The sequence below is a fragment of the Mobula birostris genome, chromosome 6 (genome assembly GCF_030028105.1).
Source record: "Mobula birostris isolate sMobBir1 chromosome 6, sMobBir1.hap1, whole genome shotgun sequence".
Taxonomy (NCBI): Eukaryota; Metazoa; Chordata; class Chondrichthyes; order Myliobatiformes; family Myliobatidae; genus Mobula; species Mobula birostris.
This window is the reverse complement of record NC_092375.1, coordinates 20,125,769-20,141,225: the sequence shown is the minus strand read 5'-3', so window position 1 is coordinate 20,141,225 and position 15,457 is coordinate 20,125,769. Positions and strand designations below refer to the sequence as shown.

The 15,457-nt window shown below is 40.7% G+C and overlaps 1 protein-coding gene across 4 annotated transcripts in view; it reads left to right on the top strand.

Annotated features, from left to right (window-relative positions):
• The window catches only part of get1 (guided entry of tail-anchored proteins factor 1), a 42,509-nt gene extending 28,366 nt beyond the window's left edge, over positions 1-14,143 (top strand). Inside the window, exons 3-6 of one of the 4 annotated variants that reach the window (XM_072259971.1) lie at positions 329-396; positions 1,636-1,750; positions 3,226-3,344; positions 12,225-12,245. In XM_072259971.1, coding sequence (XP_072116072.1) covers positions 329-396; positions 1,636-1,750; positions 3,226-3,299 — 257 coding nt within the window. In that variant the 3' untranslated portion in view covers positions 3,300-3,344; positions 12,225-12,245. The other 3 variants (XM_072259970.1, XM_072259968.1, XM_072259969.1) reach the window with 3 other exon arrangements.
• Positions 14,144-15,457: the final 1,314 nt, after the last annotated feature.

Sequence of the window (15,457 nt, the reverse complement as noted above, 5' to 3'; positions counted from 1 at the left end):
TGGGGAAGGGGAACTAAAATATAGGGGGCATAGGTCTAAAAATTCAAGCATTCTGTGATTCTCTGTTGTCCATGTCTTGTAGTTGTAAATGCACGAGTAACAGCTTATTTTCAGTTAGCTTTTGGGTTTTCTTTCTTAACTTCTTTCACTCCTCTGCCATTTCTTAGGGTTTTTTTTTAAATACAAGATTTGAGTCTCAAACCACTGTAGAATTATCCTCCCCTTTTATCATTTTGATTTGTAAACGTCAGTTTCTGAATTGCGTGTGGATCTTCAACATTACAACACGTTCTGTTAAACCACTGAGCAGAATGTCTTCTCCTTACAGTTAAAACAAGAACAGCGCAGTTAGCCAAGATCAAGTGGGTGGTGAATATTGTCTTTTATATTGTTCAGGTTTGTATGGTTTCTTAAATGTAACGTTTGTCTTTGTAAGCTGTTCACTTGAAGAGTAAATTTAGCCATTTTATTCCTGTTCATTGAATCTTGGTTTAGTACAGAAAATTTCAGTGTATATTTACAATATTTCTCAATCCCATTTTTTTTTTCCAATAATAGCCTCTGACATTTGCTTTCCCCCAGCTGCCTACACTTTGCAGTTACATCAATATATTGTTTTAGCTCGTGGCCCTGCAAAGTTTAGAACCAAGACCAGGGGTTTCCATCCTGGGGTCCGTGGACCCCTCAGTTAATGGTACTGGTTCATGGCATAAAAGAGATTGGGAACCCCTGATCTAGACTGATGCCCTGTTGAAAATGGCTGGGCCATTTGTACGATGCATTAGTCCTGCTGGCAAAATGATAAAACTCTTGCGCTGGTTGCAGTGATTTGGAAGTGCAGCTAATTTAGGGCCCTCTGCTGAATTTTGTGCTGGTGTAGTTGCAAAATATTGAGATTGAAGTTGAAAGTTATAGGAAAATCAAAGCTCTGCTTTGAGTAGATAACATAACCTGTTGGTCAACAGGGTGAAAGTTTTAATTGAGGTTAAAAGTTGAAATAAGAATTGATAAATAATATAATGCAGCAGATGTAATACGTTCTAGTGTAGAAATATGTAATATTTCTACTTGAATTGCAAGTCACGTCACTGTTGAGCTCATGATATATTAAAGTCCTTGTGGACAGCTTGCACTTTGTCAAGGATCACAATTACTTCAACAAGGATTATAACATCCATTCCTCCAGCCACTCCACTCTGTACCACTATCAACCAAGTTCAGTAACACAACTGTTAACAGAACGTTACAACTGTTAACATTCCATTTACAAAAGATCTGTTATTACTTAATGTCTAATATGAAATGAGCACTCTGCTTTAAGAGTAGTAGTTGTTATTAAATTTATGTTGAAGTGCCAGTCCAAAAATGTTCTAGGATGTCATAAGTGTTTTGCGGTGTCACGCAATTTCCCCCCCTGCCCCTTCATAGTACTGATGAAAGTGGGGTGCGATCAGTTGGAAGTAATGTTAAATTTTACTTTACACTGGGATTCATTGAAATAGACTGGAATGTTTTTTCAGCTTTGTTTAGAAGTTCGTCTCTGGGGAGGAAATGATGGTTAGTGTTAAGAGGGAAGCAATCTATAGCTGGTCATGTTATTCTGTGTCATTCCCAAACGGTTGTGTTCTTTTTCAGGCAGCTTTAATGATTTCCCTGATATGGAAATATTATTCAGAGCCCGTTACTGTGCTCCCACACAAATGGATTGCACCTTTGGAGCGGATGGTGGCTTTCCCAACTGGAGTAGCAGGTGCTGAATGAATTATGCATTTTTAAATTTAAAAACTACTTAAAATTAATTTCTATTGAGCATAGTTCACTCTTTTAGTCTGTTGCTTTTCCCATGGGAAAACTCCTCTCTGTGGCAGTCTTAATAGAATCCTGAGAGGATCATAGTGGTCTCCCTACCATCCACCAGGGACATTTATCAGGAGCGCTGCATTTGCAGGGCCCTTAGCATTATTAAGGATCCCACCCATCCATCCAGCACCCACTTTGATTTTCTACCATCAGGCAGGAGACTCCGATGCATAAAACAAGAAAGGTCAGAATGGAAAACTGTTTCTTCCCTCAAGCCAAGGGGCTTCTGAACTCCTTGTACAAAATGTCACTGGTTAATCTGTGCTGTACCTTACAATATTTAATTTATACACTTTATTTATGTGAAATTCATCTATAGATTTCTATCTTTACTTAAGTTATTAAATGTTTGTGTGTTATGTGTACTACGGTAACTTGCACCCTGGTTTGGAGAAATTGTCTTGTTTGACAGTATACGTGTATATAGTTAAGTGACAAACTTGCCTTGACTTGACTTCATGACAGTAACTGCTTGCTGCCTTACTGAACTGGTTGTTCTAATCATGAGTGCAAATGTTGGTAGATAAGTAAGTCTGATGGGGTACACCTGAGATTGGCATCTCTCTGATTGATCCATTCTCGCTTAAAGCTACCAGGAGGAACTGTTTATATAGTAGGAGACTTCATTTTCTCCCCACACTGGCTCCTTAAAGTAAAACTCAATTTGACCTCTTGTGTGAAATTGCAAATATTGGATAATATTAATGTTGTACTTGTAAATCTAATTTCCAATTGAGTCAATAAAGTTTTATAAAATGTGTACAACCCAGACAAGATGGAGATGCAGGTGACTGCAGATGCAGGAATTTGAAGTAACACACAGTGCTAAAGGAACACAATTCACCCTCTGTGGAGAGGAATGGACTATCAACATTTCAAGTTGAGATTCTTCATCTGGCTTGGGAGAAGTATTCAGGTGAAGGGTCTCTACCTGAAACATGGACTGTCCAACTATGTACCAAGTACTATACCACAGCAAACCAACCTTTAAAAATATCTAGAAAACGTCTCCATTTGTGTGTAAATGAGATATGTAAACAAAACCCAGCATTATCTATCTATAGAATAATCTATTGTTATGCCACCTTAATGCATCTCCATCCTATTATTTTGTCATCCTGATTCTGCCAACACCAGCATTTCTGTTCTGTAAGCACTTGAGCAGTTGTGTGTATTTAAGATTCTGGTATCTTGTTCTAACTTGTCTGTCACTTATGTACACTTTTGGAGGAGGAGGGAAGGATCAGCAGGAGGATTTAGTTTAGATTTCCTAGTTAACTTTGTCTATATTTTGCAGTTGTGGCTACACATGTGAATCAGTGCTCGTACAGTAACTACAATAACCTTGTTCTATTTTATTTGCAGGTGGAGTTGGAATTACCTGCTGGCTCTTAGTTTGCAATAAAGTTGTTGCTGTGGCACTGCAGCCATTCAGCTAAAATCTCATAGCGAGGCCTATGACAAGATCCTGCATGAATTGGCTTGTGTGTACTTTTTTCATTATTTTGAGTTGGGTTCAGCTCTGTTCTTGTATTAGTTGCAGCATTATTGTTTGAAAGTAGATTTCAAAAAGGGGTGTGAAGAAGAGCCCAACAATAAATTCTGTGATGTAAATAGATTTTGGAAAGTGATATAATAAAGTTGTTAGCTGTTACTAGTTTTTGAAATTCACAGAACTCTTAAGAAAAGTTGAAGATCTCAGTGTCTTTTTTTTTAAAGCCTGAGAGAATGTGAATTGTATTGGATGTGTTGGCAACATTTTTCTACCGATTTAATTCCTTGTGTTCGAGTTACTTGGTTTTGTGAAGGAAGAGCTCTCATTTATTCATCTTGATGACTGCTTCACATTACTTGCAATGTTTTTTGGACAGCAGTTATTTGCATTGAGGTTTTGTGCACAATAAAAGTTCTGTACTGATTGGAAGCAAAATAATTGAAATAAGGGCTTAATAACTGAATGGAAGGCTTCGCCCATTTCATGTGCATAGCCAGTGTGGATTGTGAAGAATGAGATAGTGAATGGCTTTTAGCCTTTAAGAGAAATAAACGTTCAACCAGACAGAATTGCTTGTCATCTCTGATCCTTTGCAGTAGTACATCAAATTTTGGCCCAGATCCCAAGGAATACATAATTGAACTCGATGTTTAAGCAAGTTATTTGATTTTTGATTTAAAAAAAAGAATGCGAATTTTATTTCTTTACAGTGATATTTGTTACTGGATATCATCATTGGAAAAAATCTGCAGCATTTTAAAGATATACTCTAACCATTTTTTTGATTTTACTCATTCACATATTTTAACAGGAAAGCTGTAATGTAATTGGAGAGCCTAGTCTAGTACTGTTAGTTGTTCAATATCTGTAAAATTAGTATGTGTCAGCAGTGTGTTCTGCTGAGAGTCAACCATTTTATAAAGAGGGAAGATTAGAAATTGGAAAAGCTCACCTCAAATCCAGGAGAACGTTAATTGGCTTAATGCTAATTCAAGCTGGTATATTTGTATATATCTGCAATGTAGGTCACCTGATAAGTTTTTAAGATCAAACTTTTCCCTTTTCAAATAGATTTAGTTTTGCAATATCTTCCAGTATATTAATTGTTTGGTTCATTATTTGGAACCATTAAGGAATGTAAAACATGTGTTTTCAATGAAGTGGATTAACTAGCTTCATGTCACCTGTGAGTTACCATGATGTTACTAGTCTCAAGTGGGGAAGTTTAGTTAGTTTTCGAGCTTGTGATAGTTATAAGATGTGTTGATATGATGAAACATAGCTGCCACAATTTTAAAAAATAATACGCTGGTTATTGACATCTTGACTAATGCATAAACATTGGTTGGACCAGGAAGCATTTATAGTGTTTTTCAAGTAAGTTGCCAGGGAAGTTGATAAAGGCAAGGCTGTGGATGTTGTCTGCATTGAGGATAACAAGGCCTATGACAAGGTCCCGCATGGAAGGTTGGTCAGGACGGTTCAGTCACTTGGCATTCAGAATGAGGTAGTAAATTGTTTAGACATTGACGTTGCAAGAGAAGCAATAAAGTGGTAGTAGATGGCTGCCTCACTGACTGGAGGCTTGTGCTAGTGGTGTGCTGCAGGAGTCAATGTTGTGTCCGTCGCTGTTTGTCATACATATCAAAGATCTGCATGATAATGTGAACTGGATTGGTAAATTTCTGCATGACAACAAGACTGGGGGCAGAGTGGACAGTGTGAAAGACTATCAAAACTTGCAGCTGGATCTGGACCAGGTGGAAAAATGGTAGATGGAATTTAATGCAGACAAGTACAAGGTGTTGAACTTCAGTTGGAGCAACCAAGGTAGGTTGCTCTAAATAGGTCGAAGGACCTGTTTCTGCGTGGTAGTACTCTGTGACTCTAAAGGAAAGATATTTGAACAGAAGTAAAGAAGTAAAAGGAATCTTTAAATGACAGTGATGAACAGTCTGCAATAATGCTGTAAATGGGTGCAATGCCTTATGAGATAGAATAGTTGGCTTGACATTGTTCACTGCCCATCCTCCAATTGCCCTTGTGAACATGACAGAAGAGCCATCTTAAAATAATGGCAGTCCTTGCACTGATCCACTTGAATAGATACTGTAATTTGAAGGTATTTGAAGCAGCAGTGTGGAATTACTGACAAATAAAACCTTTCCAGGCCATAATAATAATAAATATATTGTTCAAAGTGAAATTATTATCAAAGTATATATATGTCACTCTATACTACCCTGAGATTCATTTCTTGCAGGGATTTACAGAACAAACCAATAAAATAGAATCAGTGAAAAACTATGCACAGACAAAGGCTGACAAACAGCCAATGTGCAAAAGAAGGCAATGTGTGCAAATACTAAATGAATATATTTTTTAAAAATGCTGAGAATGTGAGTTGTTTTCAGTATTGAACATGAATCCTTGAAAGTGAGTCCATAGGTTGTGAAATCAGTTCAAAGAGCTGAGCTGAGTGAAGTTATCCATGATAATTAACAGAAGTCAGAAGTTCTCCATTAAAATTTCCTTCAAATATGTTGTTGACCAGAGGCAGCAATTTTTTTCCCCCAAAACCAGGGAAAAGATTTTCTGATTCAATACCTCCTATACATGTGCCAATAAGTAGAACATAGAAACCTCCAGCACATCACAGGCCCTTCAGCCCACAATGTTGTGCTGACCATGTAACCTACTCTAGAAACTGCCTAGAATTTCCCTACCACATAGCCCTCTATTTTTCCAAGCTCCATGTACCTATCTAAGAGGCTTTTAAGAGACCCTATTGTATCCATAAGACCATAAGACAGAGGAGCAGAATTAGGCCATCTGGCTCATCGAGTCTGCTCTGCCATTCAATCATGGCTGATCCTTTTTTTTTTTAAACTCTTCCTCAGCTGGTAGAAGTATCAGCTTCCACCACCGCTGCCAGCAGTGCATTCCACGCACCCATCACTCTGTGTTTAAAAACTTACCCCTGATATCCCCTGGGTACCTATTTCCAAGTACATTAAAGCTATGCCTCCTTGTGTTAGCCATTTCAGCCCTGGGCAAAAGCCTCTGACTATCCACACAATCAATGCCCCTCATCTCATCATCTTGTACGCCTCTATCAGGTTCCCCCTCATCCTCCGTCACTGCAAGGAGAAAAGGCCAAGTACACGCCACCTATTCTCATAAGGTACGCCCTCCAGTCCAGGCAACATCCTTATAAATCTCCTCTGCACTCTCTCTATAGTATCCACATCCTTCCTGTAGTGAGGTGACTAGAACTGAAGACAGTACTCCAAGTGGGGTCTGACTAAGGTCTTATATAGCTGTAACATTACCTCATGCCTCTTGAACTCAGTCCCACAGTTGATGAATGCCAACACACCATATGCTTTCTTAACAACACTGTCAATCTGCGCAGCAGCTTTGAGACCCCAAGATCTCTCAGATCCTCCCCACTGCCAAGAGTCTTACCATTAATATTATATTCTGTCTTCAAATTTGACCTACCAAAATGAACCACTTCACACTTAACTGGATTGAAGTCCATCTGCCACTTCTCAGCCCAGTTCTGCATCCTATCGATATCCTGCTGTAACCTCTGACAACCCTCCAGACTATCCACAACACCTCCAACCTTTGTGTCATCAGCAAACTTACTAATCCACCTTTCTATTTTTTCATCCAGATGATTTATAAAAATCACAAAGAGGAGGGGTCCCAGACAAATTCCTGTGGAACACCACTGATCACCAACCTCCATGCAATACGAACCATCTACAACCACCCTTTGCCTTCTGTGGGCAAGCCAATTCTGGATCCACAAAGCAAGGTCTCCTTGGAACCCATACCTCCTTACTTTCTGAATGAGCCTTGCTTGTATGGGGAACTTATCAAATGTCTCACTGAAATCCATATACACTGCATCCACTGCTCTACCTTCATCAATGTGTTTTATTACATCTTCAAAGAATTCAATCGGCCTTGTAAAGCACAACATGGCCTTGACAAAGCCATGACATCCCTCATCAGTTTATGTCTGTCCAAATGCTCATTAATACTGCCTCTCAGGATCTTCAACAATTCGCCCACTACTGAAGTCAGACTCAATGGTCTATAATTTCCTGAGTTATCGCTACTCTCTTTCTTGAACAAGGGAACAACATTTGCAAACCTCCAATCTTCCGGTACTTTTCCCATCCCTATTGATGAGGCAAAGATCATCACAAGAGGCTCAGTAATCTCCTCCCTTGTTTCCCACAGTAGCCTGTGGTATATGTCATCCAGTCCCGGTGACTTATCTAATTTAATGCTTTTCAAAAGCTCCAGCATATCCTCTTTCTTAATGCCTATACACTCAAGCATTTCAGTCCACTGTAAGTCATCCCCACAATTGCCAAGGTCTTTTTCCCTGGTGAATACTGAAGCAAAGTATTCATTAACTACCTCCGCTACCTCCTTGCACATGTTTCCACTATCACACCTGATTGGTCCTATTCTCTCATGTCTCATCCTCTTGCTCTTCACATACTTGTAGAATGCTGTGGGATTTTCTTTAATCCTGCTCATCAAGGCCTTCTCATGGCCCCTTCTGGCTCTCCTAATTCTATTCTTAAGCTCCTGCCTAGCAACCTTGTAATTTTGTAGAGCTCTAACAGTACCTAGTCTCTTGAACCTTTTGTAAACTTTTCTTAACTAGATTTTCTTTGTACACCATGGTTCTTTAACCCTACCATCCTTTTCCCTGCCTTAATGGAACATACCTATGCAGAACTCCATGCAAATGGTCCCTGAACATTTTGCCACATTTCTGCTATGCAAAGAATGCATCTGCTCTCAATTTATGCTCCCAAGTTCCTGTCTAATAGCATCATATTTCCCCCACCCCAATTAAATGTTTTCCCAGATTGTCTGTTTCTATTCCTCTCCAGCGCTATGGTGAAAGAGATAGTTGTGATCACTACCTTCAAAATGCTCTCTCAGCGAGAAATCTGACACGTGATCAGGTTCATTTCGCAATACCAGAACAACAGCCTCTCCTCTAGTTGACTTATCTACATATTGTGTCAGGAAACATTCCTGAACCCACCTAACAAACTCCACCCCATCTAAACCCCTTGTGCTGAGGAGATGCCAGTCAATATTAGGAAAGTAAAAATCTCCGATCACAACAACACTATTATTATTGCATCGTTCCAGAATCTGCCTCACTATCTGCTCCTCGATATCCCTATTACTATTGGGGGATCTATAAAAAAACACCCAGTAGAGTTATTTCCCCTTTCTTGTATCTGACTTCCACCCCCACTGACTCAGTAGACCATCCCGCCATGACTTCCTCCTTTTCTGCAGCCGTGACACTATCCCTAATTAGCGTTGCCATGCCCCCACCTCTTTTGACTCCCTCTCTGTTCTTTTTGAAACATCTAAAGCCTGGCATACTCAGCAGCCATTCCTGCTCCTGAGACATCCAAGGCTCTGTAATGGCCACAACGTCATAGTTCCACGTATTGATCCAAGCACTAAGTTCATCCGCCTTATTTATGATACTCCTTGCATTAAAATTGACACATCTCAAACCATCAGGCTGAGTGCATCTTTGCTCTAACATCTACCTATCCTTCCTCACGAATTCCCGACAAGCTGTCTCTACTTGTGCTCCAACCTTCCCATCCTCTGCCTCTTCACCGGTTCCCACCCCCCTGCTAATCTAGATTAAACCCTCCCCAACAACATTAGCACAGGAATTCCTGCATTGTAGTTCAGTAGGAACTGGAAAACTAGAGCTGCTGGCAATTTTTCCTGCTATCTGTTGAGGTTAATGGTAAAGATATTGCTCCCAAGCCTCTCCCAATGCTTCTGATTTTGTTGCTAGGTACTGTGTGGTTAGACACCCAGGAATGACTTCTTCTGTTTGTCACTTTAGTTGGACTGGACCCAAAGTTTTCGGCCTATATTTCCCCCGAATACGCACAGAATGCTGGGGGAACTGAGCAGGCCAGACACCATCTATGGAAAAAGTACAGTCGACGTTTTGGCCCAAGACTGTTCTTTTTTTCCCATATATGCTGCCTGGCCTGCTGAGTTCCTCCAGCATTTTGTGCGTGTGTTGCTTGGATTTCCAGCAACTGCACTTTTCTCTTGTTCGTGATTTGATCTCCCCAGAGTAGCTCCTTGTGATATTGCGCCCAGATTACATTTAGGCAATGAGCAATGATTCTCCCTATACTGGGAAGGATCAAGAGCTATGAAGACAGTACTGCTGGATAGCTGATAATGAATTAATCATTCTTCATGTCCAGGTGTTTGTTGTAGGAGGGTATCGAGTTTAAAAACACACACGTCTGCTTTATTTTCTATTAGTTGTGACATTTCAAACTTCAACATACAGCAAGACTGCCACTTTTTAGCCTGAGTTTAAAGGTTTAAAGGTTCATTTATTATTGAAGTATGTAGGCAGTATACAACTCTGTGGCTATCTGGAGAAGATGCTTCTCAAGGAAAAAGCATAGAAGTTAGTTCAGAGAGAGACAGCAAGCTCTCCCTCCGTGCAAAAAAAAACAGCAACGTGACCATCAACCCCCCCCCCCACCATCCCCTGTACCGAACACAAGGACAGCAGTCCCCAACCCCGACTCTGCCTGCAAAAAAACCTAAACGAATTGGGTGGAAGTACAGAATATAAGAACCATAAGACTGAAAAAACATAGTCCAAATCCCTAAACACAGACTCTCAGTAACATTAAAAGCGAGAGATGAGACTTGAATGCAGAGGCCTACCCCCCTGGCCACAGCAATACACCACAGAGAGCGGTCCCATCAACGAATAAAAGGCGGGCCGTCAGCGCTCGCCTTCCGCATTTGCCTTGACTTCCAAATCTGACTTCCAGGAAATAGCGATGTAAATGTTAATCTCTTGTGCCCAGTAAGAATGGAAGAAAATTAATGTCTTGAAACTTTCTTTTTCTTCCTAACAAAAGAGTTTTGTGTTGTATTAGCAACACAAACAAAATGCTGGAGGAACTCAGCAGGCCAGGCAGCATCTATGGAAAGGAGTCAACAATCGAGGTTTCAAGTTGAGACCCCTCATCAGGACCAAATTTAAACGATGATGTTGGAGTAAGAAGGTGGGGGGGGGGGAAGAGGGAGGGGAGGAAGAAGTACAGGTAATGGGAGATAGGTGAAACCAGTAGAGGGTGACGGGTGAAGTAGAGAGTTGGGAAGTCGACTGGTGAAAGAGATAAAGGGCTGGAGAAGGGGGAAACTGATAGGAGAGGACAGGAGGCCATGGTAGAAAGTGAAGGCGGAGGAGTACCAGAAGGCAGATAAGGAGATAAGGTGAGAGAGGGAAATGGGAATGGTGAAGGGAGTGGATTACTGGAAGTTTGAGAAATTGATGTTCTTTTTCATCAGGTTGGAGCTACCCAGCCAGAATACAAGGTGTTGCTCCTCCAACCTGAGTGTAGCCTCATTTGCAGCAGTAGAGGAGGTCACAGACTGACACATGGGAATGGGAAGTGGAATTAAAATTGGTGGCCACTGGGAGATCCGGCAATTTCTGGTGGACAGAGTGTTGGTGCTTGGTGAAGCGGTCTCCCAATCTACGTTGGATCTTACCGATGCACAGAAGGCCACACTGGGAGCGCCGGATACAGTAGATGACCCCTACAGACTTGCAGGTGAAGTGTCACCTCACCTGGAAGGACTGGGGCCCTGAGTGGCAGTGAGGGAGGAGGTGTGGCACTTGTTCCGCTTGCAAGAATAAGTGCCATGTGGGAGCTCAGTGAGGATGGACAAGGGAGTTGCTTAAGGAACCAGCCCTACGGGAAGCAGAAAGTGGGCGGGGAGGGAAAGTTGAGCTTGGTGGTGGGATCCTGTTGGAGATGGTAGAAGTTACGAAGAATTGTGTGCTGGAGGCGGAGGCTGGTGGGGTGGTAGGTGACACCTGATGGCATGAACATTGATTTCTCAAACTTTTGGTAACACGCCACCCCCTTCACCTTTCCCTATTCCCATTTCCCCCTACCTTACCTGACCATCACCTCTCTCTGGTGTTCCTCCCCCTTCCCTCTCTTCCATGGCCTTCTGTCCTTTCCTATCAGATTCCGCCTTCTCCAGCCCTTTATCTCTTTCACTAATTGACTTCCCAGCTCTTTACTTTAATTCCAGAATGATCCCTAGCAACAATATCAATGTAATGGGCTCAGCAAGCACAGTGACCCCAGTAAATTGGTTTATTATTGTCACATGTACCACAGTACAGTAAAAAGCTTGTCTTGCATACTGTTCATATTGATCGAATTGTTATCTTAATCTTTTATCTTTTTATTTTATCTCTTACTACCTCAAAGTGCTGTTGTAAAGTATTACAGTTAGGGAAACTGCAGGTCACATTGAGATGGATTGTGACATGAAGTGGTAACAATGGTCATAGATTTTAAACTCAAAGTTGGCCTTATGGTTATCATTGTAATTGTGTTTACTGTGTGGTAAAATAATCCACTGGACATGCAGATATCCAATTTCTAGTGATAGCATATTTTTTTTAAAAAATAGGCCATTCAGCCCATTAGTCTATGTCAACAAATAGCAGTTTAGCCTAATCTCACTTCAATCTCCTGGTCTTTAACCTTGCAGGGGACAGCACATTGGGAACGAGGGAAGTGCACATGCTCCTGCTTACAGCAATGGTGCTGAGACTAGGAGGTCAAGAACTTCAAGTTCCTAGGAATAAGCACCAGCAGAATAGCTTGTTCTGGTTCAACCACATTGACGCCATACCCAAGAAAGCTCACCAATACCTCTACTTCCTCGTGAGGCAGAAGAAATTTTGCACTTCCCCTTTAACTGTCATCAATTTTTATTGCTCTCACAGAGAAAGGATCCCAAGCAGATTCCTTACGGCTTGGTACAGTGACTGCTCTGCCCAAGACTGCAAGAAACTGTGATGTATCTACCTTCGGCCCTTTCAGTTTCCCAGTAATAGTGACTATATTCATTTCTGCTCGCTGACTGTCTTGAATTTCTGGCATGTTCACTGTGGAAGACAGTCACAAAATACTTATTCGGTTTGTCTGCTGCTTCTTTGTTCTCCATTACTACCTCTCCAGCATCATTTTACAGTGATTGATCTCCAACCTTGCCTCTTTTTTTTGTATCTTTTATATTATTGGATAGTTTACCTTCATATTGCATCTTTTCTTTCCTTGTTGCCTTCTTGATTCCTTCTGATGGTTTTTAAAAAGCTTTCTGTATGCCTTCCATTTTGTTTTTATGCTGTCCTTGACTTGTCGCCTACAGTTGTCTCATTCTCCCCTTACCTCTTCTTTGGGATGAATTGATCCTACGTCTTCAAAACTACTCCCAGAAACTCCAGCCATTGCTGCTCTACTGTCATCCTTGCTAGTGTCCTGTTACAATCAACAATGACCGAATCCTCTCCCAAGCCTCTTTAGTTCCCTTTACTCCACTGTAATACTGATGCATCTGATTTTAGCTTCTCCCTCTCAAAGTGCAGGGTAACTCTATTATGTTATGATCACTGCCTCCACATTACACATTTTGTGTAATGAATCTGGTTCATTATACAAAACCCAATCCAGAATTGCCTTTTTCCTAGTGGGCTCAGCCACAAGCTGCTATAAAAAGTCACCTCATTGGCATTCTGCAAGTGACTTCTCTTGGGATGTAGCATCAACCTAATTTTCCCAATCTACCTGCATACTGAAATCCCCTTGGTCAGTGTAACATTGCTTTTTTACATGCCTTTTCTATCTCCCATTCTAATTTGTACTTCAGAGAGGTCTGTACATAACTCCTACCAGGGTCTTTATGTGCTTGCAATTTCTTAACTCTATCCACAAGGATTCTAAGTCTTCAGATCCTATGTCACTTCCTTCTAAGCATATGATTTCACTTGTTACCCACCCCCTCCACCCACCTGCCTGTCTTTTTGATAGGGTGGGTATCCTTGGATGTTAAGCTCCTAGCTGTGATCTTCAATACTTCTGTAATAACTTAGTGTCATCATTAAAATACATTTATGTTATAAATATATGTTATTGTAATTGCAAAGCTTTTAAACTTCCTGTTGATCTTGAGGAAATAGGATTCCCAAATGTTCACCAACTGCCTAACATGAATATGCAGCTAATTGTGTTATACCTTGAAGTTCAGTAAAATTGAGACTTCTCCCTTTGTGTGTAAGGTAAGAAAAGATAAAAGTGAATGAGCACTGACCTTAATTATATTTAAGTATCTTACAGTTGTTAGGTCAATCAACATCTGGTTACAACAGTACAATAGTTCAAAGTCAATTTATTATCAAAATACATGTATGTTACCATAAATTATGTTGAGATTCTTTTTCCTTCAGGCATTTACAGGAAAAATAAATGGGATGACAATCAACCAATGTGCAAAAGAAGACAATGCAAATAAAACAAAATATTGATAACATGAGTTGTAAAGAGTTCTTGAAAGTGAGTCTGTAGGTCAGAGAACCCATTCAGAATTGTGGTGAGCGAAGTTATCCATGCCAATTCAGGGGATAGTTTTAGGGTACTCGTTGTTCTGGAACTTGGTGGTTTGGGACTTGTGACTTCTGTACCTTAATGGACAGTAATTTCCGGTCTTCTTAAGGAAATTGGCATCTATTGTGTATAGATGACTGTTAAACTGGAGCAGTTAATACATACAATAAATTAAAAATGATCTTCCTTCCCATTAGTTGAAACCAACGTGCTGAGTTTTTATTACACCAGCTGCCAGTGAGACCATACAGTGGTGCAAAAACAGCTAAGGCCTTCCTTGTGTCCCCAGGAAGGACGGTACTGGATCAGGCTCAAACAATATCTCTTCTGCATGATGAGCATAAAACGTTGGACTCTCCCTCCATTCTTTTCACGCAACCCTGCCATATTTTCCGTATGGAAGGCTCTTATGTATATTGAGTGCAAAAATACATTAGTATGCAATCTGTATTAAAATATAACATTGTCAACAAGGCTCTCTGAAATGTGCAATTTGCTTCACCACATTATCCATTTATAGCCTGTTTCATATTAATTACAGACTCTAGTATTTCAAAGTTCAAAGTAAATTTATTATCAAAGTACATACTGTATATGACACCATATACAACCCTGAGATTCATTTTCTTGTAGGCATAATCAATAAATCCATAATACAATCAACAAAAGATCACACCATCTAGGCATTCAGAAAGTGTGCAAAAGACAACAAACTGTAAAAATACAAAAAGAAAGAAATAATAAACATTGAGAAGATGCGATGAAGTGTCCTTGAAAGTGAATCCATTGGTTGTGGCAACAGCTCAATGATGGAGCAAGTGAAGTTCAATGAAATTATCCACTTTGGTTCAAGAGTCTGATGTTTGAGGGGTAATAACTGTTCCTGAACCTGGTGGTATGAGTTCTGAGGCCCCTGTACTTCCTTCCTCATGGCAGCAACGAGAAGAGAGCATGACCTGGATGGTGGGAATCCCTGACAGTGGATGCTGCTTTCCTGTGACAACGTCCCGTGTAGGTGTGCTTAATGATGGGGAGGGTTTTACCTGTGATGGACTGGGTCGGATACACTACTTTTTGTAGGATTTTCTATTCAAAGGCATTGGTGTTTCCATACCAGACTGTGATATAGCCAGTCAATATACTCTGCACTGCATATCTATAGAAGTTTGTCGAAGTTTGTCAAAGTTTTAGATGACATGCCGAATCTTCGCAAACTCCTAAGGACATGGAGGTGCTGCCGTGCTTTCTTTGTAATTGCACTTGCATGTTGTGCCCAGGACAGGTCCTCTGAAATGACAACACAGAGCAATTTAAAGTTGCAGACCTTCTCCACCTCTAGTCTGCAATGAGGACTGACTTGCATACCTCTGGCTTCCACCTCCTGTAGTCAATAATCTGCTCCTTGGTCTTGCTGACATCGAGTAAGAGGTTGTTGGTATGGCACCACTCAGTCATATTTTCAATTCCACCCCCCCCCCATGCAGATTTATCACTACCTTTGATTCAGCCAATGACAGTCAGCAAACTTGAAAATGGCATTAGAGCTATGATTAGCTACACAGTCGTAAGTGTAAAG